Here is a 25,687-nt window from a genome sequence, read left to right as displayed (position 1 = left end):
ACTTTTTAATGCAGCGTGAGTGGAGGCCACTGATAAACTGGTTAAGTTCACATGCCCCTCCATCAGCAGCCATTGAGCTCCATACTGGTAATGAGACAGCTGCTGCTCAAGAAGGGGGCAGCGCTCCACAAATATGAACTTCCAGGCTGCGCAGGTGGAATAGATTTAATCTGTTTATCAATATAATCTTGTTTCTGTATCCCTCTTAAAATTAGTAGAAAATGGCCAACCCCCTCAAAACGTGGAAGAACCCTTAAGGGGAGTGTTTGTTTCTCTCTACTGCTCCCTAGTGGAACAACATGTATAACACAGTACAACAGAAACTGCTTGGTTTATCACCCTCTTAGCCGTCACCTAAGGGAAGACTATAGAATATAAGTTAATATAACTGGAACAACATTATTAATTGCTAGGTGGTGAAAAACCCCTCTGCTTTATGTCAATGAATGGTAGTATTTTTGCCTGGCCCAGTCCTGCTCACACTGCTGAGGGTTTGCTTACATTGTATCCAGTCCACACAAACAGCTTGGACTCCAGCCTGATACATTTTACTCTACCTTGACTGATACATTGTAAGAAGCCAGCAGAGATTTGTGCTGCGGTTGGACACAACTGTAAGGGCTCTTTGAACAATTCTATCACTCAGCTTATCGCTGGATCTGAATGATAACCGCTCAGTGGAAATGCCTGCGCCATCGGAATGACAAGCGAATATCGTTGGGATGGCTGTCGGCATCTAGAAGAGTCCCAACAAAGCCCAGATGTGAGCAGGACCGGATCAGAATGGGTTGTAGATAGAGATGAGCGAGCATACTCGCTAAGGACAATTACTCGATCAAGCATTGTCCTTAGTGAGTACCTGCCCGCTCGGGAGCAAAGGTTCGGGTGCCGGCGCGGGTGACAGGTGAGTTGCGGCAATGAGCAGGGGGGAGAGAGCTCTCCCCTCCGTTCCTCCCCGCTCTCCCCCGCCGCCAGCAGCCGAATCTTTGCTCCCGAGCGGGCAGGTATTCGCTAAGGGCAATGCTTGATTGAGGAATTGTCCTTAGCGATTATACACGCTCATCTCTAGTTGTAGACCCTCGAATGGAACAAAAAATACAGATACCAAATACATAAGCTGTGAGAAAGACAAGTGACTGAGTATTTGCATCGAACATTAATCAATATGAAAGGGGCATTAAAGCAGGATTCACTAAATAATGGCCTATTTGGGAAAAATCACTCATTAATAAAATCGGGCCTCACCACGGGTATTAGCTTCAACTAACAGATTTTGCTGCTCACATTTCTTTAGTTAAGTTATTCATTGTTATAGAATTTTCTCTAAAGCAAAATGTGCAACTAGTATAAACATTACAGTCAGATAAGAAGAAAAGGAAATAGAGCCGGGACCAATAATAGGAGAGGCGACAAGTCTTATAGGACAGAGAAATACTCGGGGAAAACCCATGTGTACTGCAAAAGAATGGGTGCTGAGAAGGGAGACGCAGCGGACACAAGGGGGGCTGATGGGGGAAGGTACTTTAGTACATCTGAAGGGGCATGTCTCCCTGAAACATTGGGCCATGTTGGGTTCATTACAGATGAAACCTGGACATGTGGACGTCTCTGTACATTTCTATATGCTGGCCTTCCTGGATGGATAATATTTGAGATGATGTCCTGCTGAAAAACGAAAGAAATGCGAGTATCCAAATCCCTTTGTGGTAGCCGCTCCTCAGAACCAATCCTCTGGAGCGGCAGGCAAGGACTCCGCTCCAAATATGGTACAATAAGCCAATAAAGCACAAACATCCAGCGTAGATGTGGAGGAGGAGAAGTATTGTAACAGTTTAAACCCAAGCCAACCTCTGTCCAGATCAGTGACCACTGACACGCTTCAGACATTAGAAAATATCTAACAGCATACCAAGCAAATCATGCGTGAAAACATTAACACAAGTACCTGACCTGATTGGAGGATATAACCACTGGCACACAAAAGTAACCCGTGACATGAAAGAGTAAATGGTCACATGACTAAATCACATTAAACATGATGATAAAGTGAAAACATACAAAATCTTCACATCGCAACACGGAAGCATGAAAAATAACCAAAAGTAACTGACGGTGCTAGAACATCTCAATTATAGAGTGAGCATACCCATAAGAATATAACCAGCACCTCGTATGCAGAAGGAGTCCTGACATGCACACACATAATGAATGTGCGACTGAAAGAGAGGCTGCTTTATTAAGCATATTCATCATTGTACTCTGAGCATGCTCAGAGTGCAGAATACTTGACTTGCCTGTTCATCATTATCGGGAGCATCTCTGGAGCACATGCTCTAGCTGTTCATTATTACTGGAGCACAATCCACAGAGCATACTCAGTGTGCTAGCTATGCGCCACCTAATAGTACGGTTCAAAGCAGAGCATCAAAGTGGCAGCGCAGGGCAATATCGTTCTTGCTCGTGTGAATACACTTTTAAACTATTTTGTTGGTGACGTTAATGGACATATGATTCAGAAGTACTAGCTTACATCAGCGTCACACTTCTGGTCACATGATGATCTGTTCATCATTCCATCTGCACTCCAGCAGGTCACATGATTCACTCTGGCCGTAATCCAAGAGTGTAATGATGAATATACCTATTGTTATCCAAACTAGTCATGTGATCACAACTCCTATCCCAAAATGAGGCTTAACACATAGGCACTGAAATAAAGATCTGCACTAACAGAATTACACAGAAAAATATGTATTTACTCTATAATTAAAAAGAATTTAAAAAGTGATACAATAAAGCACAATATTTTATCTTCTACATCTATGCTGGACATTGATGCTTTATTGGCCCCATATAGCCATGCTGAAACCCGATGAAGGGTAGCTTTACACATCGCTGCTTTACTGCAGATTTTGTTGCAACTCTGCAGCATATTTCACCCTTTTAATTGAATCTAAATAGAAAGGGTGAAACGTGCTGCAGCACCAAAATCCGCAGCAAATCAGCAACATGTAAACATACCCTTCGAGTAGGTTCACGCATGGCAGATTTGTTAAACTGCTCACTTGCATGGGACTGCTGGAGATAGCTATGTAAAGTGGTCTTATGGAAATACATGGAGTCATCTGCTGCCACTCACTTTGGAGCACGCGGCTGGGGTGTCTGCAGGACAGGTAAAACCCCTTAAAGAGCAGCGAGTTTTGAATCCAGGCGTACGAGTAAAGTGTCAGGTGTACTGACCGCATAATTTTGGCTTTTTGTGAAAAAGTAGTAAGAAGAGCAGTCCTATCAATGATATAAGAAGTGCTTAATACAAGAGGGCACAGGTGTCTATAAAGGCGGGCAGAGGGTACCGTTGCTGTACCCCACTGTCTGCACAGAACATTGCAGGGGACACTTCCTTGGAGTTCAGTCAGACTCAACTACTATGAGAGAACTAAAGTAGAACAGCAGCAATCAATGGCCAGCAGCAGAGAGTCAAGGGTGTCACAGCACAACAAACTGCCCCCCACCCCCACAGCAGAAGCGTTATTTGTAAGGCAAGCAAACCATCTTACTTCCATCGCTAAGGACGCACCTTATCCTGGATTGGCCTTTTTCCCTGCAACCATAGGGAGAGAGTCTTGATTTTAGCCTTTCTGGCACATCTTAAAGGAGAACTCTACCTCTGCAACACACAGGGCACACAGCAAACCTTACCTGGTATCACCTGCAAATCCCCCTCCCAGAGTCTCTTAATTATTGCCCCCCTCCCCGCACTGTGATGCTTTAGTCCTGGTTCATCAAGGATACGTATGAAATATCACAGCCTGCCCTCATAAATGCTCCAGACCTGCATGTAATAATGAATGAGAGAGCCTGCAATATTATATATGCACATACATACATTATGGAGGACTTTACATGGGACTGTGCCGCCTTACAAATCACTGAGCGGATGAGGCCTGAACTGCAGGATCAATAAACAGTCGCCTAAAGGTGCAAAAATCCTATAATTTGCTGTTCCTGCTAGAAGACAGAACTAAAGATTCCCCGAACAGTAATAAAGGCGGCTGCAGAGTAATCATGTCCTTGGATAGCTGCTCTTCATGGGGAGAGGAACAGAAAATCAGCCGAACCACTGAATTCCATTATCTGATGTCTGCTGTCCTCTGTTGGTGGATACAAAAAACTACAACACAGCATACCAGTATGAACACAAAACACACCTGCAAAGCAGTGCCCTGAATGTCTGTGCAGGTGCGAGACGGCGCTCCGGGAGCCCGAGCAGCCGCATCACGGCGCTCCGGGAGCCCGAGCAGCCGCATCACGGCGCTCCGGGAGCCCGAGCAGCCGCATCACGGCGCTCCGGGAGCCCGAGCAGCCGCATCACGGCGCTCCGGGAGCCCGAGCAGCCGCATCACGACGCTCCGGGAGCCCGAGCAGCCGCATCACGACGCTCCGGGAGCCCGAGCAGCCGCATCACGACGCTCCGGGAGCCCGAGCAGCCGCATCACGACGCTCCGGGAGCCCGAGCAGCCGCATCACGACGCTCCGGGAGCCCGAGCAGCCGCATCACGACGCTCCGGGAGCCCGAGCAGCCGCATCACGACGCTCCGGGAGCCCGAGCAGCCGCATCACGACGCTCCGGGAGCCCGAGCAGCCGCATCACGACGCTCCGGGAGCCCGAGCAGCCGCATCACGACGCTCCGGGAGCCCGAGCAGCCGCATCACGACGCTCCGGGAGCCCGAGCAGCCGCATCACGACGCTCCGGGAGCCCGAGCAGCCGCATCACGACGCTCCGGGAGCCCGAGCAGCCGCATCACGACGCTCCGGGAGCCCGAGCAGCCGCATCACGACGCTCCGGGAGCCCGAGCAGCCGCATCACGACGCTCCGGGAGCCCGAGCAGCCGCATCACGACGCTCCGGGAGCCCGAGCAGCCGCATCACGACGCTCCGGGAGCCCGAGCAGCCGCATCACGACGCTCCGGGAGCCCGAGCAGCCGCATCACGACGCTCCGGGAGCCCGAGCAGCCGCATCACGACGCTCCGGAAGCATGAGCAGCCGCATCACGACGCTCCGGAAGCATGAGCAGCCGCATCACGACGCTCCGGAAGCATGAGCAGCCGCATCACGACGCTCCGGAAGCATGAGCAGCCGCATCACGACGCTCCGGAAGCATGAGCAGCCGCATCACGACGCTCCGGAAGCATGAGCAGCTGTATTACGACGCTGTGGAAGCATGGGCAGGTAAATAAGAAGCTCTGTAAGCATGAACAGGTGTATAACAATGCATGTGGGAGGAAACACTATGTATTAGCAGGCGTATGACAATGTCTTAATTATCAGGATGAATATACTAATATATACCCAGAATGTAATGCTCTCCAGAGTGCCCTCTGCAGGCTATGTATACTAACAAAGACACAAAGTCAATGTCATATTCAGGACAACACAATCTATAATGGCCATTACCCTCACCAGTGGCAGCACATACACTGGACTGGTCATGCCAATCCACACTGTGAGGAGCCAGGCATGCAGAATACAGACACCCTGTGTCCAGTGATTCTCTACACCACAGATCGCAGACCCCAGGTCCGGATTATCAGAGTGGAGATCCGTGCAGCATGCGATTTCCAGAGACCATATATACTCCACCATAACCACCGCGTGGGTCAGGGAGTATATATGCCAGATATATGTTCCAGGGCGGATACATGAAGTGGGCGGAGTCACCATCAGAAGTGGAAAGAAAGTGGAAAAAAACCTATTTTGTCAGAAGATTGCTCCTGTGAGACAAAATAGAAAACGGTGATGGTGGATGATTTAAGGCACCTTACAAAATATCCAATATTAACCCCCTCCACCATGGGGTAACATGGAAACTACTGCCCGGCAGCCATGACAGGTGCTGATAACAGTCAATTACAAAGTTTAGGAGTACAATAAGTGATACCATTATGATCTGTAGGCAGGCATGTTCACGGGTCATCTGAAGACAGAACATCCGTACGGAGTATTTCAGGAGAGGAGTACGCTGATCTTGTGGGAGGTCACAGTTATAGGCCTCCTTCACACGGGTGACAAACTTGCGTTGCTACAAATCACATGTATGTGAAGCCCATGTTTTCCTACGGGTTCCTGCACACATGCGATTGTTTTGTAGCATGTGACAACCAGACACAAAAACCTTGCGGGTCCGGCGATATGCACGCGACTTGTGAGGTTTTGTAGCCCATGTTTCCCTATGGAGCCTTCCTCTCTGTTGCATCGCATCAAAACGTGGTTTTTGTGCGGTGCGATACAACTTTGACAGTAGGAAAGCCTACTATCAAAGCCCTAATCTAAGCCCTAGTTGCAAGAAAAAAATAAAAAGAACACATACATCACCTCTCCGGCGCTGTCAGCCCAGCCGCATCTTCTCCGCGGGTCTTGGCACTGTTTTTCCCTTATCTCTTCTGGACGGGGATTGAAAAATCCCCGCCTCCAGGAAGCGCTGGCTGTGATTGACTGACGCTAAGCCAATCACAGCCAGCGCTCGATGAACTAATCACAGCCATTCATCCAGCGCTGGCTGTGATTGGCTAAATGTCAGCCAATCACAGCCAGCGCTTTCAAAAGGCGGAGATTTTTCAATCCCCGGCCAGAAGAGAAGGTAGGGGCAAGTGTCAGGGACCGAGAGGAAGCTGCGGCGGAGCCATGGACAGCGCTTCTAGGCAATGTATACTTTATTTTTTTTTTTTTTACATTTTTTTCTGCAGTTAGGCTATATTTTCAGGGAAGGGCTTATATTTCAAGCCCCCCTCGAAAATCCTCGCATGTATTGCTACAAAGTTGCGTGACTTTGTAGCGCTACAAAATCGCGGTATTGCTGCGAGAAGACTCTGCAATGTCGCACGGACCAGCGATGCGATAATCGCTGCGATTTTCTCGCGGCGATGTCGTGTCACCCGTGTGAAGGAGGCTATATAGTGAAAGAAGAAGGTTCTGAGTGGTGGTGGTTTCAGCTGATTAAAGTACTTTAGCGGAAAGAGCAATGTTCCCAGCAGCACAAAGTGATCACTGTACTGATAGGAGGTAAGTGATTGCAGGAATGCTGCTCTCCAATAGGTGGGGCTGCAGAGGTATTGTTCCATCTTCCTTATTTGCATATTTCCCAGAGGGGCATGCATGGCCTTATAAGACTCCATCTAGGTGCTCTCCTTAATGAGTGACGATATCCTCCCGACCCTCATCACAGGCCTCTCCCTAGCCAAGCCAGGATCCTACTGCACACTGATGAGGGGCAGAAACCCCGAAACAGCTGTCTGTGTATGAATTCTGGCTTGGCTTTCAACTCCCAATCATTGCTCTACAGATCTGTATAACAAGTCGGACATTGATTTGCAGGAATGCTGCCATCCAATAGGTGGCGCAGCAGAGGTATTGTTCCATCTCCCTTATTTGCATATATCTCCCAGAGGAGCATGCATGGCCTTATAAGTCTCCTCACTCACCTCCTAGGTGTCTGTCTATGGAGAGAGGATACCCCTCCCGACCCATAATCACCACAAACATGCCTGCCTACAGACTCCTCTTTGTCTCTGCTATCAGCTGGGCCATGGTGCATACTTAATTCTGTCATAATGGATCTTCAATCACAGTGAGGGAAGCACTACAAGTACAAGAAACACTGTGAAAAAAATGGAATCGGTGTGAAGAGAGGAGTGGGGCTACCTTTAAGAAGTGGATACTTTTTATATGACAGCCCTGGAAGACAGAAAAAACTGCATGGTTAGTCAGAAGCAGACAGACGGACATTAGCCAGACACAGACATCCGTACACAGACACCGGGTGGGAAGGGCGCCCCCTACAGACTGAGGCTCCACCACCTCAATGATATGTAACAGATAAGACTTATTTGTCGGCTTATAGTGTGGGAATGTGGGCACACACTAGTTGTAGACAGGTACAATGTGGGTGGTGGTCAGTGACCTGTCAATGCTCCCCAGGAGACAGGTGAGCGCTTCCTGCAGCTACAAGAGAGTAGTGAAAGAAGACATTACAGCTAGAAATTGGTATTTTAGACATTTTTCTGTATTTTCACTTATGTAGATCCAGAGGTCCATCCAGCAGGATGGCAGAACAGCGCAGAGGAGGGTGTGGAGGCAAAGTATGGTTACCTGGAGCAAAAGGATAGAACTGAAGAATGGCAGAGCCCCACAATGTGCTGGTCTTATCCTGGGGTGCTTCAGTCCCTGTCAGTCTGTGTCTTTAAGAAAGCCCGGAATGACAACATTCAAAGCTGATACCCAAGTACGTACGTACGTACGTACGTACGTACACACACACACACACACACACACACACACACACACACACACACACACACACACACACACTGCAGGGGAAGGGAGAAGAACTGTGCCATCTAGTGGTCAATGGTGTATTTCCATCTGTTTCATGTTACACACCCTCTAGTGGACACTGAGTGTACTTCCATATATTCAATTGAACACACGACATCTAGTGGGCAAAACAGTGTACTTCAGGGCATATTTGACGACAATTTTGGATTTATCCAGAGTAGGCGTTCATCAAGGTTCTTTCTCCAGAAATCCCTTGAAAGACTGTAACAAGATAAGAGAATCCACCCTAACATAGGACTCTAAGAATTAGTCAATCACCAAAACTGAAACATACTTCTGCACTAGAACCCAGGACGGGGGAGACTATAGGCCAGGAGAGGGCGCTGCGATGTTAAACAAGATCATTAATCATATGATAGGCACATAGATGATTGCAAGATATAGAAAGCCACTTGTGAGACCTTCTAACTAACTCTGGTCATTGTGCGTCTGTATCTTTTATGACAAGTACATGGAAGAAGGAAGCACTGTAGTTATAACAGCCACCAAAAAGTTACACGGTGGCCTGCAATAGCATCTCACCTCAAATTTCTGCCGCAGTTCTACGTTGCCATCATCGCCTTCTGGGATAGGCACATTATAATACTCGCCCTCCTCCTGATTCAGCAGCTTGTACCTGTAATGACCGAGTGCAATGTCAGACGCCAAATAGAAATGGGGAATATCTGCGCAGAAAATCAGCCTCAGCAATAAAAACCTGCCTGACCATGTGGTGTATATGGTATTGGACATGATTGATATAGGGGAAGCTCACCAACTGAGGTTTCCCCTCTATGAACCATAGGACAAAGCTGCTGCAGTCTGTACTACTCAGACAAGGATTCCTCAGAGGAAGTGAATATAACACTACTGTATCACAACAGACTGTTCTGAACGGCGCTGTCCCTCACGGCACTCACCAACCGCACGCCGTCATCTTCATCAGTTCAGAGACGCCAAATGAAAAGGATCCCATGAAGTCATTCCTAGTGGTCCGATCCCAGTCCCAGATCTCTATGGAGAGGCGCCGGTCCTTGTCTGATGGCTTTAATTTACTGTGACACAGAGACAGAGAGTGAGCGAAGAGGATCAGCTCTTCCTAGAACTCTACACCCAATTCTGTTGCTGGGCTTCCGATCCCTAGAAATAAAACCACATACAAGGTGAAAGTCTCGTTCCAGTTGGGGTTCAGCGTGGAGCGGATGGTTTTGGTTTTCTGTTTACTTTCATTCCTGGGGTCGGGGATGAGTTTAAGCTTCACATAGGGATCAGACAGTCCATTGGGGTCCATAGGAATCAAGTTCTTGGCGTCTCGAACTGCATAAAAAAAAACAAACATGAAGAACAAATTAATCCTATGACACTGACATCCCACAGCAAGTTCTCTTGCACAGATGACGCAATCACCACTATTCCACCCTAGAACATATAGAATGCTTCCCAATGGGGAGGTGTGTGTATATGTGTGTGCGTATATATATATATATATATATATATATATATATATATATATATGTGTATATGTGTGTGCGTATATATATATATATATATATATATATATATATATATATATATATATATATATATATATATATATAAAACCAATAATGAAACCGGTTCTCTGAAATGTAAAATCCAGACAATCAGGTTGATTCCCAGTATCAACAGCTTTAGGAGCGCTCTAACAACAAATCTCTTTAGGGAAGCCCATCACATCCTTCTCCATTCATCCAACTGTATTCCCCACATTCCATGCACTCCAAGGCTCTTGATATCTCTACATACAGATACCAGGAGGTGACCGACTCTTGTAGCTTTATGTATACTACCCTATTTTAAAAAAGATGGCCGACCGCTGTACAGAACAAGCAGTTTTATCTCCCGTTACCCCTACTGCCTCATAGATTGCAAGCTCTTGGGAGCAAAGCCTTCACGCTGGTTGTTCCTTTGTGATTTCTGATTTGGTCTGTACATGTGCCCTCTGACGTGAGAAGTGCTGTGGAATAAGCTGGCGTCATTATAAGAGCTGGAATAACTGCGGCTCTACACCCCGTCCTGCCATTACTGAGGAGATGGTGGCGATTAGCTCTTTGGCTGCCAAGAATGGTTCCAGTAGAAGTTACTGCAGCGGTGACAGATTCCACTAGGAGCACAGATGGGTTTACAGACAGGTTTCCTTCACTACAGTTCAGCCTTGGCCAGGCCTTTGTCATCCATTACCAACAACATCCTATGCCTGAGGGTCACACGGCTGTTTTTGCGCATGCAGAATCTGCAAGCGCTAAACAGAGAATAGAACCCATTGATTTCAATAGATTTCTCTCAGAATCGCACAAGGAAATAGGACCTGCTTTAATTTTCTGTGTTTGCATTTCTTGCAAAAAATTAAAGACCTGCCATATTTTACTACGTTTTGCGCAGCAAAAGTGCTATAGAAGTCTATAGGAGGTTTAAAAATACACGAAGGGAAGGGTGTGATACTGCGCAAAACGCAGAAAACAGAAGACAGATGGACTTATTAGGCTTAGGGCCATTGAATTCCACAGAAAGGGTGCGCTGAGCGCGTGTGAACTGGCCCTGCGTGCGCAGAAGTTACAGTAATCTGCGCGGACACCCAACATACAGCTTATGTTCCTCTTCAGACCTCGTTCAGGCACAAATACGCTGTGGCAATGTACTTGCGCATACAGTTAGGGCCAGAAATATTTGGACAGTAACACAATTTTCGCGAGTTCGGCTCTGCATGCCACCGCATTGGATTTGAAATGAAGCCTCTACAGCAGAATTCAAGTGCAGATTGTAACGTTTAATTGAAAGGGTTGAACAAAAATATCTGATAGAAAATGTAGGAATTGTACACATTTCTTTACAAACACTCCACATTTTAGGAGCTCAAAAGTAATTGGACAAATAAACATAACCCAAACAAAATATTTTTTTTTCAATATTTTGTTGCGAATCCTTTGGAGGCAATCACTGCCTTAAGTCTGGAACCCACGGACATCACCAAACGCTGGGTTTCCTCCTTCTTAATGTTTTGCCAGGCCTTTACAGCCGCAGCCTTCAGGTCTTGCTTGTTTGTGGGTCTTTCCGTCTGAAGTCTGGATTTGAGCAAGTGAAATGCATGCTCAATTGGGTTAAGATCTGGTGATTGACTTGGCCATTGCAGAATGTTCCACTTTTTTGCACTCATGAACTCCTGGGTAGCTTTGGCTGTATGCTTGGGGTCATTGTCCATCTGTACTGTGAAGCGCCGTCTGATCAACTTTGCAGCATTTGGCTGAATCTGGGCTGAAAGTATATTCCGGTACACTTCAGAATTCATCCGGCTACTCTTGTCTGCTGTTATGTCATCAATAAACACAAGTGACCCAGTGCCATTGAAAGCCATGCATGCCCATGCCATCACGTTGCCTCCACCATGTTTTACAGAGGATGTGGTGTGCCTTGGATCATGTGCCGTTCCCTTTCTTCTCCAAACTTTTTTCTTCCCATCATTCTGGTACAGGTTGATCTTTGTCTCATCTGTCCATAGAATACTTTTCCAGAACTGGGCTGGCTTCTTGAGGTGTTTTTCGGCAAATTTAACTCTGGCCTGTCTATTTTTGGAATTGATGAATGGTTTGCATCTAGATGTGAACCCTTTGTATTTACTTTCATGGAGTCTTCTCTTTACTGTTGACTTAGAGACAGATACACCTACTTCCCTGAGAGTGTTCTGGACTTCAGTTGATGTTGTGAACGGGTTCTTCTTCACCAAAGAAAGTATGCGGCGATCATCCACCACCGTTGTCTTCCGTGGACGCCCAGGCCTTTTTGAGTTCCCAAGCTCACCAGTGAATTCCTTTTTTCTCAGAATGTACCCGACTGTTGATTTTGCTACTCCAAGCATGTCTGCTATCTCTCTGATGGATTTTTTCTTTTTTTTCAGCCTCAGGATGTTCTGCTTCACCTCAATTGAGAGTTCCTTTGACCGCATGTTGTCTGGTCACAGCAACAGCTTCCAAATCCAAAACCACACACCTGGAATCAACCCCAGACCTTTTAACTACTTAATTGATTACAGGTTAACGAGGGAGACGCCTTCTGAGTTAATTGCAGCCCTTAGAGTCCATTGTCCAATTACTTTTGGTCCCTTGAAAAAGAGGAGGCTATGCATTACAGAGCTATGATTCCTAAACCCTTTCTCCGATTTGGATGTGGAAACTCTCATATTGCAGCTGGGAGTGTGCACTTTCAGCCCATATTATATATATAATTGTATTTCTGAACATGTTTTTGTAAACAGCTAAAATAACAAAACTTGTGTCACTGTCCAAATATTTCTGGCCCTAACTGTATGTGTGTGTCGGAACCCTGATGAAGGGTAATCTTACTGGAAAGGTTGCACACAAACCAGAGTTTCTGCACAACGGCGATCTACAATTCTCTTCTGGATTTAATGAAACAATGTAAGCATCTAATCTTGTGCGGTTCCTCATGTTGTATGGGCAGTGACCAACCCCAGAGGAACGTGCAGCCGCACATCCCGACGTGTACGACAGATTGAAACATCCTGCATTACTTGCATTCCTAAAGTTCTTGGTCTCAGACTAGATTCTTGTCCCACAGAGCTTACCACTAAAGACGACTAACGCTACAGTTGTAGGTATTGATGACTCGGCTCCGAGGACCACTGATTTAGTGGAGAAGACCCCAAGGGGGCAGATTATTCCTTGTGAGAGGTTAAACCTTCTCCATGTAGGGCCAGGGCTGATGGTTTTGATAAGATCTCATCATTATAACCCCAGTTACTTCATATGGGTAGAACTAACAAAGTGCCGGCCCAATCTTTTTACTGGCAGGATGTTATACAATGAGATGTGCCAGCAGTGTGGAGGACTCCTATATATATACATCCTAGTGATGCATCAACACGTAGGACGTATGGGTACAGATGGTGGAAGTGAAGGGGTTAATGACATGCTGGAGCCTGATGGCGAGGTGTGAAATGCAGTAAAGAGGGTTCATCCAATAGTGTGCCTGCCCAGTAAAAACACTTTAACCAAAAAGTGAGATTTTAACTTAACAGCTTCGCTACTAGACTGCTGCATACTCCAAATCTATACCAATGGAACCAAGCTCATTCGATAAATACAGCGCCAGAACGCCGTGGCTCCTGGAATGTGGCCACACAAAAGCTCGTTTTTTTAAAAGTGTATTTAGTGTATAAAAATAGCAATTTTTTGTGCATGTGCTTTTTTTTGCATTGCCATGACCAGAAACGCACTGACCCAGGTTATCACATTATTCTGCACGCTGAATGCGGTCAAAAATAAATCCCAAGAACAATGGTGAAATCTTTTTTTTTTTCTTTTCTGCAATCCAATTCCCCTCAAAAATTAGTAAAACTTCTACAATATATTATATGTACCCCAAAATGATGCTATAAAAAAAAATAAAAAACTTGCCCCACCCTCAGATAGCCATTTCAACAGAAAAATTACAATGTTGCGAATGCAAAAAAAAAAAAAGTTAGCCGGTCATTAGAGCCTAGATCGTCCTTGTTTGCAAGACTATAACTTGGCATATGTTTGCCGCCATGTTTCTGAACGGATTAGTTGGACGAGCCATTATTCTGACATGGCTATGGAGGGAACGGACAGCTCCTCTTCATACCTCAGGTTCAAGGCTTCCTCGCCACCTCAAGTGCTCCGTGTTCTACAGTTCATGACTCTGTTACAACCTCGAAGGGCTCACAGAAACACTTCACCTTGTCCTATCATATCTTTTAGCACATGCCACTATGGTGCAATCCCAACCGTAGCTCAGGAATAGGAGTAAATTACTTGCACAATGGTGCGGTAAATCATAAACGTACTCAGTGGTCTGTTACATGCAGAAGTAGAGCGATGGCCGGAGCTTCAACAGAACTCTGGGTTACAGACTGCTCATTGCTTACAATAACCTTGTTTGGAGGAATATGGACGGCTGCCAGTATATATTACAACTGCTTTATTAGAGAATTGCGCTCACGACACAAAGGACGACGCGTTGTGGTTCATATATACAAAAAATAACCAGTAAGGCCGCCTGCAGACGAGCGGAAATCCCGCCGCGGGATTTCCGCCGCTGAAAGTCTGCATAGGAGTGCATTACAATACGCACTCCCATGCAGACTGCCGCGGTTTGGCCGCGCGAAATCTCGCGCGGCAAACAAACCGCGGCATGTTCTAATTTTCTGCGGGGCACGCACTCACCTGGCCGCCGGCTACGGTCTGCGCATGCGCCGGCTGCGCGGCAGCCGGCACATCAAAGAGCCGGGGCCGCCAGGCGCGGGTGAGTACGCGCTCGTCCCTGCAGGCTCTGGGGTCGGATCGCGCGGCGAGATTTCTCGCTGCCGGATCCGACCCGCTCGTCTGCAGGCGGCCTAAATCCTATTTGTCTCACGGAGTATAATACATAGTACTGTATAACCGATGCATTTGTGATGCTTCTATAAGGAAAGAATTAGCACACAATTAGTTACATTCTTAAGGGGTTAATGAAACATTTGTTTTTAATTAGTTTTTAGTATTTAAATGAACAGGAGATGACGTTTTTGTTAGAGGTGAACAAGATCCGACTGAATCGTAAGGCGTCGTCCTTTGTGTCGTGAGCGCAATTCTCTAATAAAGCACTTGAATATATACTCGCAGCCGTCCATATTCCTCCAAACTAGTTTATTGTAAGCCACGTGTAACCACCGGGACCGAGCGGCAGGACGGGAGTATATACTGCATTGTGCACGGGATACATCCGAGCGTTGGCCAGCAGTAAAGAGGGGAGATGCTTCTTTGTGGAGTTAAATGTGCATTAGTTACTCCCTGCTTCCCATAGCCATGTACAGCATTTCTCTGCAGCACAATGGAGGGATGCTTCTGAGGAATGGGCTGACGCCCCGCTGATGCTTTTCTGATCGGATAAATAATTAGGTCAATTTCACTGCTTTATGAAGAACTTCGGAAACCCTTATATTATAGGTCAGTCATCCAGATAGTGGTATATTATGGGAGCGGGTGTATATATAAGGGTTTACTGGTGTGTCCACAAGGTCAAGACTCCTGGGAAAATGTAAAGCAGTTTTTAATGAAAGTGGAGAAACTCTAAAGCATGTTGGACGCTCACAAGGTGCTCATCCAGTATACAGAAGGAACAGCGGTACGGAGACACCAGTTGGGGCAGGTCATATTAGTTGTATCACAAAGGACCACACTGCATTAGTAGATCCCCCCTCCCACCCCCAAATGTCCTGTATCGTCTACCAAACTCCCTCTTCCTAAAAAAAAGCCCAGGTAGAAAAACAGGCCAAGACTTGAGCTAAATTATTCTCCCATGCATGGGGTTTACTCTTTGGGGCATCCTGGTCCTATAAACAGTAATGGGGTGAAGGTTTGTCATAACTATAAGGAACTGTACAATAAGTACTTGTTAAATATACAGCCATTGTAATAATCAGACACCTGGAAGGAGTTGGCGGGATGGAATGGAGCTCTCTCTGTGATTGTAATGCTGATATAAGTAAGGGTGAATGCCCACAGACGGATTTTCATCACGTTTCCCGCAGTGGAAATCCGCATGTGAATTCCGCAGTGGCGAGGTTCTATTAAAGCTAATAGCTTTCTGCCTGCCAACGCAAACGTGGATTTCTAGAGCGGGAAAACAAATTGCAGCATGGTATATTTTACCGCGGATTTCTGAAGCGCGATTCCATTGATAAAGGAATGGAGACTGCGGAAATCTGCGATCACTTGCTGGCATTTTTTTGTTTTCAATCCCAGGCGTATTCCGCATCGCTAGTGGGCATGAGCCCAAAGTGATTGGCTTGGTTCCAAGATATGATACAGGTGGGCACAGACACACTCTAGTACCATCTTGTACCGCATCTAACTTTGATACAAGATGCGATAGAGGTGGGCACGGAGACACTGGTACCCTGTTGTACCACCTCTAGCTTGAATACAAGATGTGATACAGGCGGGCCTGGAGGCTCTAGTACCCTGTTGTACCACCTCTACCTTGGATACAAGATGTGATACGAGGGGCATGGAGGCTCTAGTACCCTGTTGTACCGCCTCTAGCTTGGATACAAGATGTGATACGGGAGGGCATGGAGGCTCTAGTACCCTGTTGTACGGCCTCTAGCTTGGATACAAGATGTGATACGGAGTGCATAGAGGCTCTAGTACCCTGTTTGACTGCCTCTTGCTTGGATACAAGATGTGATACAGATGGGTATGGAGGCTCTAGTACCCTGTTGGACCGCTTTTTGCTTGGATAGAAGATGTGATACAGGCGGGCATGGAGGCTTTAGTACCCAGTTGGGCTGCCTTATGCTTGGATACAAGATGTGATACGGGGCAGGCATGGAGGCTCTAGTACCCTGTTGGGCCGCCTTATGCTTGGATATAAGATGTGATAGGGAAGTATGGAGGCTGTAGTACCCTCTTGCACCACCTCTAGCTTGGATACAAGATGCGATACCAGCGGGCATAAAGGCTCCAGTACACTGTTAGGCCACCTTATGCTTGGATGCAAGGTGTGATAAGGTGGGCATGGAGACATGTGGGTTCAATATTGGTATCCTGTGGCATATTGCATCACAATTGCTGTAACTGAGGCTCTAGATTGTGTCAACCCATAGGCCGAGGAAGTTGGAGTCCAAGATGGTCCCATTAATGTTCCATTTGTGATAAATCTGGTGACCAGACAGCCACGGAAGTGTGACAATGTTGTGGGGACATTCCTGTAACCCCCCCCCCCCCCCCCGATTACCACAATTATCACCAAAAGAACATGTATGGGATCATCTGGGACGCCAACTTCCACATCCTACGGGTTTGCATGATCTAGAGGCTCAGTTACAATTTCTACTTGATTTGTTTTTGACAAGGAGTGTCCCTCGAAATGTGCTTGATGCCATATAGCAGGGAATCTCTGCTCAAACCAGAAGTTACGGGAACTATCGGAGCAATGAAGTACAAGGAGAACCTGAGAACACCCACTAGTGGCAGAGCGGGAGGTACTATACTGAGTGCTGTTCCACTTCTGTGCTCTAGTAATGATAAAGTTTTGACATAAAAACTTCTAGCCGAGGATGGCGAGGAGACACTGCGCAGAATTAGGTCATGTGACCTCCTGATTGCTGCAGGCATGTTGCCTTGGACTGATTACTGCTTTTCTAGTTCTCATTTCACAGTAATTATTTTCATGCTCAAATGGTGCAACTGCAATTAGAAGCAATTAAGATGCAGATGAATGACCCAAAGAGTCCGAGATCCAAGGAGAGGACAAGAATTACTTAACACTTTGTGTACAAGATGAAAGAAGTGGCAATCTGCAGGGAGAAGTTACAAAAAATAAACAAATTACACAAAAAATGCTATATTTACCAATGTACTAACCCAAGAGGGCAGGTAGAAGCACCACATCCCTCAACATGCAGACAGCCAGACTGCTATATGGAGGAGCCACCGCACAGGTGAAGGTAACCCCTCACACCCCCTCCTTATACTGAGGGGGGCGGGCTGCTCAGTCCATATAACAGAAGTGGCGCTGTGTAGGATCCATATATACAAAATAGGAGCAGAAGCTCAGAAATACACCCACCATACAGGACTAGAGAGCTGGTGCCCTGGATATAAATACAGGGTAGTCAGAATTAAACTAGAGCTCTTCAAATGTGTCTAGCGAAAAAACTATGGGGCAGAACCCAATAAAAGTTGGTGTATACCCTGAGAGTATGAGTTGTAGATTTCACAAAAGGTAAAAAAAATAAATAAAAATAGTACTAAATGTTGCCACCAGGGGAATATCTGGCACTGTATACCGTATATAATGCATCTGGTAAAAGGATTCAACCTGTTATTCAGATCAGTACAACCGAAGGTTACCTGCTGGTTAAACGATATCAGGAAGGTGGGAGCACATTCATCGGACGTGTCCAAGGAGCACAAAGTGACCCGTGTCTATAGGAACATGTACAAGGAGCACAAACTGACCCGCGTCTATAGGAACATGTCCAAGGAGCACAAACTGACCCGCGTCTATAGGAACATGTCCAAGGAGCACAAACTGACCCGCGTCTATAGGAGCATGTACAAGGAGCACCAACTGACCCGCGTCTATAGGAACATGTCCAAGGAGCACAAACTGACCCGTGTCTATAGGAGCATGTACAAGGAGCACAAACTGACTCGTGTCTATAGGAGCATGTACAAGGAGCACAAACTGACCCGCGTCTATAGGAACATGTACAAGGAGCACAAACTGACCCGTGTCTATAGGAACATGTACAAGGAGCACAAACTGACCCGCGTCTATAGGAGCATGTACAAGGAGCACAAACTGACCCGCGTCTATAGGAACATGTCCAAGGAGCACAAACTGACCCGTGTCTATAGGAGCATGTACAAGGAGCACAAACTGACCCGTGTCTATAGGAGCATGTACAAGGAGCACAAACTGACCCGTGTCTATAGGAACATGTCCAAGGAGCACAAACTGACCCGTGTCTATAGGAGCATGTACAAGGAGCACAAACTGACCCGTGTCTATAGGAACATGTCCAAGGAGCACAAACTGACCCGTGTCTATAGGAACATGTCCAAGGAGCACAAACTGACCCGCGTCTATAGGAGCATGTACAAGGAGCACAAACTGACTCGTGTCTATAGGAGCATGTACAAGGAGCACAAACTGACCCGCGTCTATAGGAACATGTACAAGGAGCACAAAGTGACCCGCGTCTATAGGAGCATGTACAAGGAGCACAAACTGACCCGCGTCTATAGGAGCATGTACAAGGAGCACAAACTGACCCGCGTCTATAGGAACATGTCCAAGGAGCACAAACTGACCCGTGTCTATAGGAGCATGTACAAGGAGCACAAACTGACCCGCGTCTATAGGAGCATGTACAAGGAGCACAAACTGACCCGCGTCTATAGGAGCATGTACAAGGAGCACAAACTGACCCGTGTCTATAGGAACATGTCCAAGGAGCACAAACTGACCCGTGTCTATAGGAGCATGTACAAGGAGCACAAACTGACCCGCGTCTATAGGAACATGTCCAAGGAGCACAAACTGACCCGTGTCTATAGGAACATGTACAAGGAGCACAAACTGACCCGTGTCTATAGGAGCATGTACAAGGAGCACAAACTGACCCGCGTCTATAGGAACATGTCCAAGGAGCACAAACTGACCCGCGTCTATAGGAACATGTCCAAGGAGCACAAACTGACCCGCGTCTATAGGAGCATGTACAAGGAGCACAAACTGACTCGTGTCTATAGGAGCATGTACAAGGAGCACAAACTGACCCGCGTCTATAGGAACATGTACAAGGAGCACAAAGTGACCCGTGTCTATAGGAACATGTACAAAGAGCACAAACTGACCCGTGTCTATAGGAACATGTACAAAGAGCACAAACTGACCCGTGTCTATAGGAACATGTACAAGGAGCACAAACTGACCCGCGTCTATAGGAGCATGTCCAAGGAGCACAAACTGACCCGCGTCTATAGGAACATGTCCAAGGAGCACAAACTGACCCGCGTCTATAGGAACATGTCCAAGGAGCACAAACTGACCCGCGTCTATAGGAACATGTCCAAGGAGCACAAACTGACCCGCGTCTATAGGAACATGTCCAAGGAGCACAAACTGACCCGCGTCTATAGGAACATGTCCAAGGAGCACAAACTGACCCGCGTCTATAGGAACATGTCCAAGGAGCACAAACTGACCCGCGTCTATAGGAGCATGTACAAGGAGCACAAACTGACCCGCGTCTATAGGAACATGTCCAAGGAGCACAAACTGACCCGCGTCTATAGGAGCATGTACAAGGAGCACAAACTGACCCGCGTCTATAGGAGCATGTCCAAGGAGCACAAACTGACCCGTGTCTATAGGAACATGTACAAGGAGCACAAACTGACCCGCGTCTATAGGAACATGTCCAAGGAGCACAAACTGACCCGCGTCTAGTGTGTTCTTCTCAAGTGTGTTCACCAAAGAAAAGGAAATGCCACACGAGATGCAGGGGAATAAAACGAACCCCTCACAAAATATCTCATACCTAACGCAGGAGGAGGTGCGGAAGCGTCTAAAGAAAACTAAAATTGATAAATCACCGGGCCCAGATGGATTACACCCAAGGATACTAAAGGAACTAAGTGACGAGATAGCTAGGCCGCTATACCTAATATTTCTAGACACTATCAAGACCGGAGTAGTACCATTGGACTGGCGCATTGCCAACGTGGTTCCAATTTACAAAAAAGGGAGCAAAAGTGAGCCTGGTAACTACAGGCCAGTAAGTCTCACTTCAGTAACGGGAAAAATTTTCGAGGGGATTCTGAGAGACGCCATCGATGAGTACCTCAAGGAGATTAAGGGAATAACTCCTCACCAGCATGGATTCATGAAGGGTCGCTCATGTCAGACAAATCTGATCAGTTTCTACGATGAAGTAAGCTCTAGGCTGGACTGGGGAGAATCTATTGATCTCGTATATCTGGACTTCTCTAAAGCCTTTGACACCGTGCCACATAATAGGCTAATATACAAAATGAGGCAGCTCGGACTGGGCGAAAACGTGTGTAAGTGGGTAAAAAATTGGCTCAACGATAGAAAGCAGAGGGTGGTAATAAATGGTTTGTACTCTGATTCGACCACAGTCGCTAGCGGGGTGCCACAGGGTTCAGTATTAGGCCCCACTCTGTTCAACATATTTATCAATGACCTGATAGAGGGGCTGCACAGCAAAATATCAATATTTGCAGATGACACAAAATTATACAATATAATTAATGCAACGGAAGACAATGTGCGGCTACAAACTGACCTGGATAAGCTGGGGGCTTGGGCAGAAAAATGGCAAATGAAGTTCAATGTTGAAAAATGTAAGACTATGCACATGGGCAGGAGGAACGGATGTCACCAATATTCACTTAATGGGGTACCACTAGGGAAAAGTGATATGGAAAAGGATCTGGGGGTATTAGTGGATAATAGACTAAACTGGAGTAACCAATGCCAGTCAGCCGCTGCAAAGGCAAATAAAGTCTTGGGGTGCATCAAAAGAGGTATAGGGGCGAAGGACGAGAACATTATCCTTCCATTATATAAGGCACTTGTCAGGCCTCACATGGAATACTGCGTACAATTCTGGACACCGGTGCTCAGGAAAGATGTCACAGTGCTTGAGGGGATTCAAAGAAGAGCGACTAAACTAATACATGGAATGACGGGACTGGAATACCCAGAGAGGCTATCCAAATTGGGACTATTTACTCTAGAAAAAAGAAGGTTAAGAGGCGACCAAATAACCATGTATAAGTACATGAGGGGACAACACATGGATCTCTCCCGCGATCTGTTTACACCCAGGACCACGACGGTAACAAGAGGACATCCGCTACGATTAGAGGAAAGTAGGTTTCATCACCAAAACAGAAAGGGGTTCTTTACTGTAAGAGCAGTTAGACTGTGGAACTCTCTACCGGAGGAAGTGGTGATGGCAAAATCCATAGAGGAGTTTAAAAGGGGACTTGATGTCTTTCTGGAGAAGGATATTACAGGATATAAATATTAGGTTAAGTGTCAATCCTGGTATATAGGCAGGTAGGAACTATTAGGGGTTGATCCAGGGAACAATCTGATTGCCATTAGGGAGTCGGGAAGGAATTTTTCCCCCAAAAGGGCTAATTGACTTCTGGCCTTGGGGTTTTTTGCCTTCCTCTGGATCAACACAGTAGGATAGACAGGCTGGACTAGATGGACAATGTCTTCATTCGGCCTTACATACTATGTTACTATGTTACTATGTCTATAGGAGCATGTACAAGGAGCACAAACTGACCCGCGTCTATAGGAGCATGTCCAAGGAGCACAAACTGACCCGCGTCTATAGGAACATGTCCAAGGAGCACAAACTGACCCGTGTCTATAGGAACATGTCCAAGGAGCACAAACTGACCCGCGTCTATAGGAACATGTCCAAGGAGCACAAACTGACCCGCGTCTATAGGAACATGTCCAAGGAGCACAAACTGACCCGCGTCTATAGGAGCATGTCCAAGGAGCACAAACTGACCCGCGTCTATAGGAACATGTCCAAGGAGCACAAACTGACCCGCGTCTATAGGAGCATGTCCAAGGAGCACAAACTGACCCGTGTCTATAGGAACATGTCCAAGGAGCACAAACTGACCCGCGTCTATAGGAACATGTCCAAGGAGCACAAACTGACCCGCGTCTATAGGAGCATGTCCAAGGAGCACAAACTGACCCGCGTCTATAGGAGCATGTCCAAGGAGCACAAACTGACCCGCGTCTATAGGAGCATGTCCAAGGAGCACAAACTGACCCGTGTCTATAGGAACATGTCCAAGGAGCACAAACTGACCCGTGTCTATAGGAACATGTCCAAGGAGCACAAACTGACCCGTGTCTATAGGAACATGTCCAAGGAGCACAAACTGACCCGTGTCTATAGGAACATGTCCAAGGAGCACAAACTGACCCGTGTCTGTAGGAACATGTCCAAGGAGCACAAACTGACCCGTGTCTGTAGGAACATGTCCAAGGAGCACAAACTGACCCGTGTCTATAGGAACATGTCCAAGGAGCACAAACTGACCCGCGTCTATAGGAACATGTCCAAGGAGCACAAACTGACCCGCGTCTATAGGAACATGTCCAAGGAGCACAAACTGACCCGCGTCTATAGGAACATGTACAAAGAGCACAAACTGACCCGCGTCTATAGGAGCATGTACAAGGAGCACAAACTGACCCGCGTCTATAGGAACATGTCCAAGGAGCACAAACTGACCCGTGTCTATAGGAACATGTCCAAGGAGCACAAACTGACCCGTGTCTATAGGAACATGTCCAAGGAGCACAAACTGACCCGTGTCTATAGGAACATGTCCAAGGAGCACAAACTGACCCGTGCCTATAGGAGCATGTACAAGGAGCACAAACTGACCCGCGTCTATAGGAACATGTACAAGGAGCACAAACTGACCCGCGTCTATAGGAACATGTACAAGGAGCACAAACTGACCCGCGTCTATAGGAACATGTACAAGGAGCACAAACTGACCCGTGTCTATAGGAACATGTACAAGGAGCACAAACTGACTCCTGTCTATGGGAACATGTACAAGGAGCACAAACTGACCCGTGTCTATAGGAACATGTCCAAGGAGCACAAACTGACCCGTGTCTATATGAACATGTACAAGGAGCACAAACTGACCCGCGTCTATAGGAACATGTACAAGGAGCACAAACTGACCCGTGTCTATATGAACATGTACAAGGAGCACAAACTGAACCGTGTCTATAGGAACATGTACAAGGAGCACAAACTGACCCGTGTCTATAGGAACATGTACAAGGAGCACAAACTGACCCGTGTCTATAGGTTTTCCCAACATGACAAATCACTGAGCCGTCATACAGTAAACATTATTCTGTCCCCATACCACAATGGATGGTTTTCATTGTGTTGTAGTCCCATATCTTACACTTCAAAAGCAAAAAATATTCCTCTGGTTGCAACATTTCGTACCATTTTTCTTTTTTAATTAGAAAAGTCTAAGCCCCCATTTCTTACTGCGTGTGTGTGTGTGTGTGTGTGTGTCTATATATACACTACCGTTCAAAAGTTTGGGGTCACATTGAAATGTCCTTATTTTTGAAGGAAAAGCACTGTACTTTTCAATGAAGATAACTTTAAACTAGTCCTAACTTTAAACAAATGCACTCTATACATTGCTAATGTGGTAAATGACTATTCTAGCTGCAAATGCCTGTTTTTTTGTGCAACTATCACTCCAGTGTTCTAATGGTACAATGTGTTTGCTCATTGGCTCAGAAGGCTAATTGATGATTAGAAAACCCTTGTGCAATCATGTTCACACATCTGAAAACAGTCTAGCTCGTTACAGAAGCTACAAAACTGACCTTCCTGTGAGCAGATTGAGTTTCTGGAGCATCACATTTGTGGGGTCAATTAAACGCTCAAAATGGCCAGAAAAAGAGAACTTTCATCTGAAACTCGACAGTCTATTCTTGTTCTTAGAAATGAAGGCTATTCCATGCGAGAAATTGCTAAGAAATTGAAGATTTCCTACAACGGTGTGTACTACTCCCTTCAGAGGACAGCACAAACAGGCTCTAACCAGAGTAGAAAAAGAAGTGGGAGGCCGCGTTGCACAACTAAGCAAGAAGATAAGCACATTAGAGTCTCTAGTTTGAGAAACAGACGCCTCACAGGTACCCAACTGGCATCTTCATTAAATAGTACCCGCAAAACACCAGTGTCAACATCTACAGTGAAGAGGCGGCTGCGGGATTTTGGGCTTCAGGGCAGAGTGGCAAAGAAAAAGCCATATCTGAGACTGGCCAATAAAAGAAAAAGATTAAGATGGGCAAAAGAACACAGACATTGGACAGAGGAAGACTGGAAAAAAGTGTTGTGGACGGATGAATCCAAGTTTGAGGTGTTTGAATCACAAAGAAGAACGTTTGTGAGACGCAGAACAAATGAAAAGATGCTGGAAGAATGCCTGACGCCATCTGTTAAGCATGGTGGAGGTAATGTGATGGTCTGGGGTTGCTTTGGTGCTGGTAAGGTGGGAGATTTGTACAGGGTAAAAGGGATTCTGAATAAGGAAGGCTATCACTCCATTTTGCAACGCCATGCCATACCCAGTGGACAGCGCTTGATTGGAACCAATTTCATCCTACAACAGGACAATGACCCTAAACACACCTCCAAATTGTGCAAGAACTATTTACAGCAGAAGCAGGCAGCTGGTATTCTATCGGTAATGGAGTGGCCAGCGCAGTCACCAGATCTGAACCCCATTGAGCTGTTGTGGGAGCAGCTTGACCGTATGGTACGCCAGAAGTGCCCATCCAACCAATCCAACTTGTGGGAGATGCTTCTAGAAGCGTGGGGTGCAATTTCACAAGCTTACCTCAACAAATTAACAGCTAGAATGTCAAAGGTGTGCAATGCTGTAATTGCTGCAAAAGGAGGATTCTTTGACGAAAGCAAAGTTTGATGTAAAAACAATGTTATTTCAAATACAAATCATTATTTCTAACCTTGTCAATGTCTTGACTCTATTTTCTATTCATTTCACAACGCATGGTGGTGAATAAGTGTGACTTTTCATGGAAAACACAAAATTGTTTGGGTGACCCCAAACTTTTGAACGGTAGTATATATATGTGTGTGTGTGTATCTGTATTTATTTATATAT

At 46.3% G+C, this 25,687-nt stretch overlaps 1 protein-coding gene across 2 annotated transcripts in view; it reads right to left on the bottom strand.

Moving 5' to 3' along the window:
• PRKCA (protein kinase C alpha) overlaps nucleotides 1–25,687 on the bottom strand; it is a 223,879-nt gene that overhangs the window by 36,646 nt on the left and 161,546 nt on the right. Inside the window, exons 6-9 of one of the 2 annotated variants that reach the window (XM_066588241.1) lie at nucleotides 9,533–9,689; nucleotides 9,293–9,427; nucleotides 8,916–9,009; nucleotides 3,578–3,601 (exon numbers count right to left, since the gene is read on the bottom strand). In XM_066588241.1, coding sequence (XP_066444338.1) covers nucleotides 3,578–3,601; nucleotides 8,916–9,009; nucleotides 9,293–9,427; nucleotides 9,533–9,689 — 410 coding nt within the window. The remainder of the gene's footprint in view (nucleotides 1–3,577; nucleotides 3,602–8,915; nucleotides 9,010–9,292; nucleotides 9,428–9,532; nucleotides 9,690–25,687) is intronic. The other variant, XM_066588242.1, reaches the window with a different exon arrangement.

Source organism: Eleutherodactylus coqui, chromosome 13 (genome assembly GCF_035609145.1).
Source record: "Eleutherodactylus coqui strain aEleCoq1 chromosome 13, aEleCoq1.hap1, whole genome shotgun sequence".
Lineage (NCBI taxonomy): Eukaryota > Metazoa > Chordata > Amphibia > Anura > Eleutherodactylidae > Eleutherodactylus > Eleutherodactylus coqui.
Note: the sequence above shows the minus strand (reverse complement) of the source record. Positions and strands in the feature narration are given on the sequence as shown.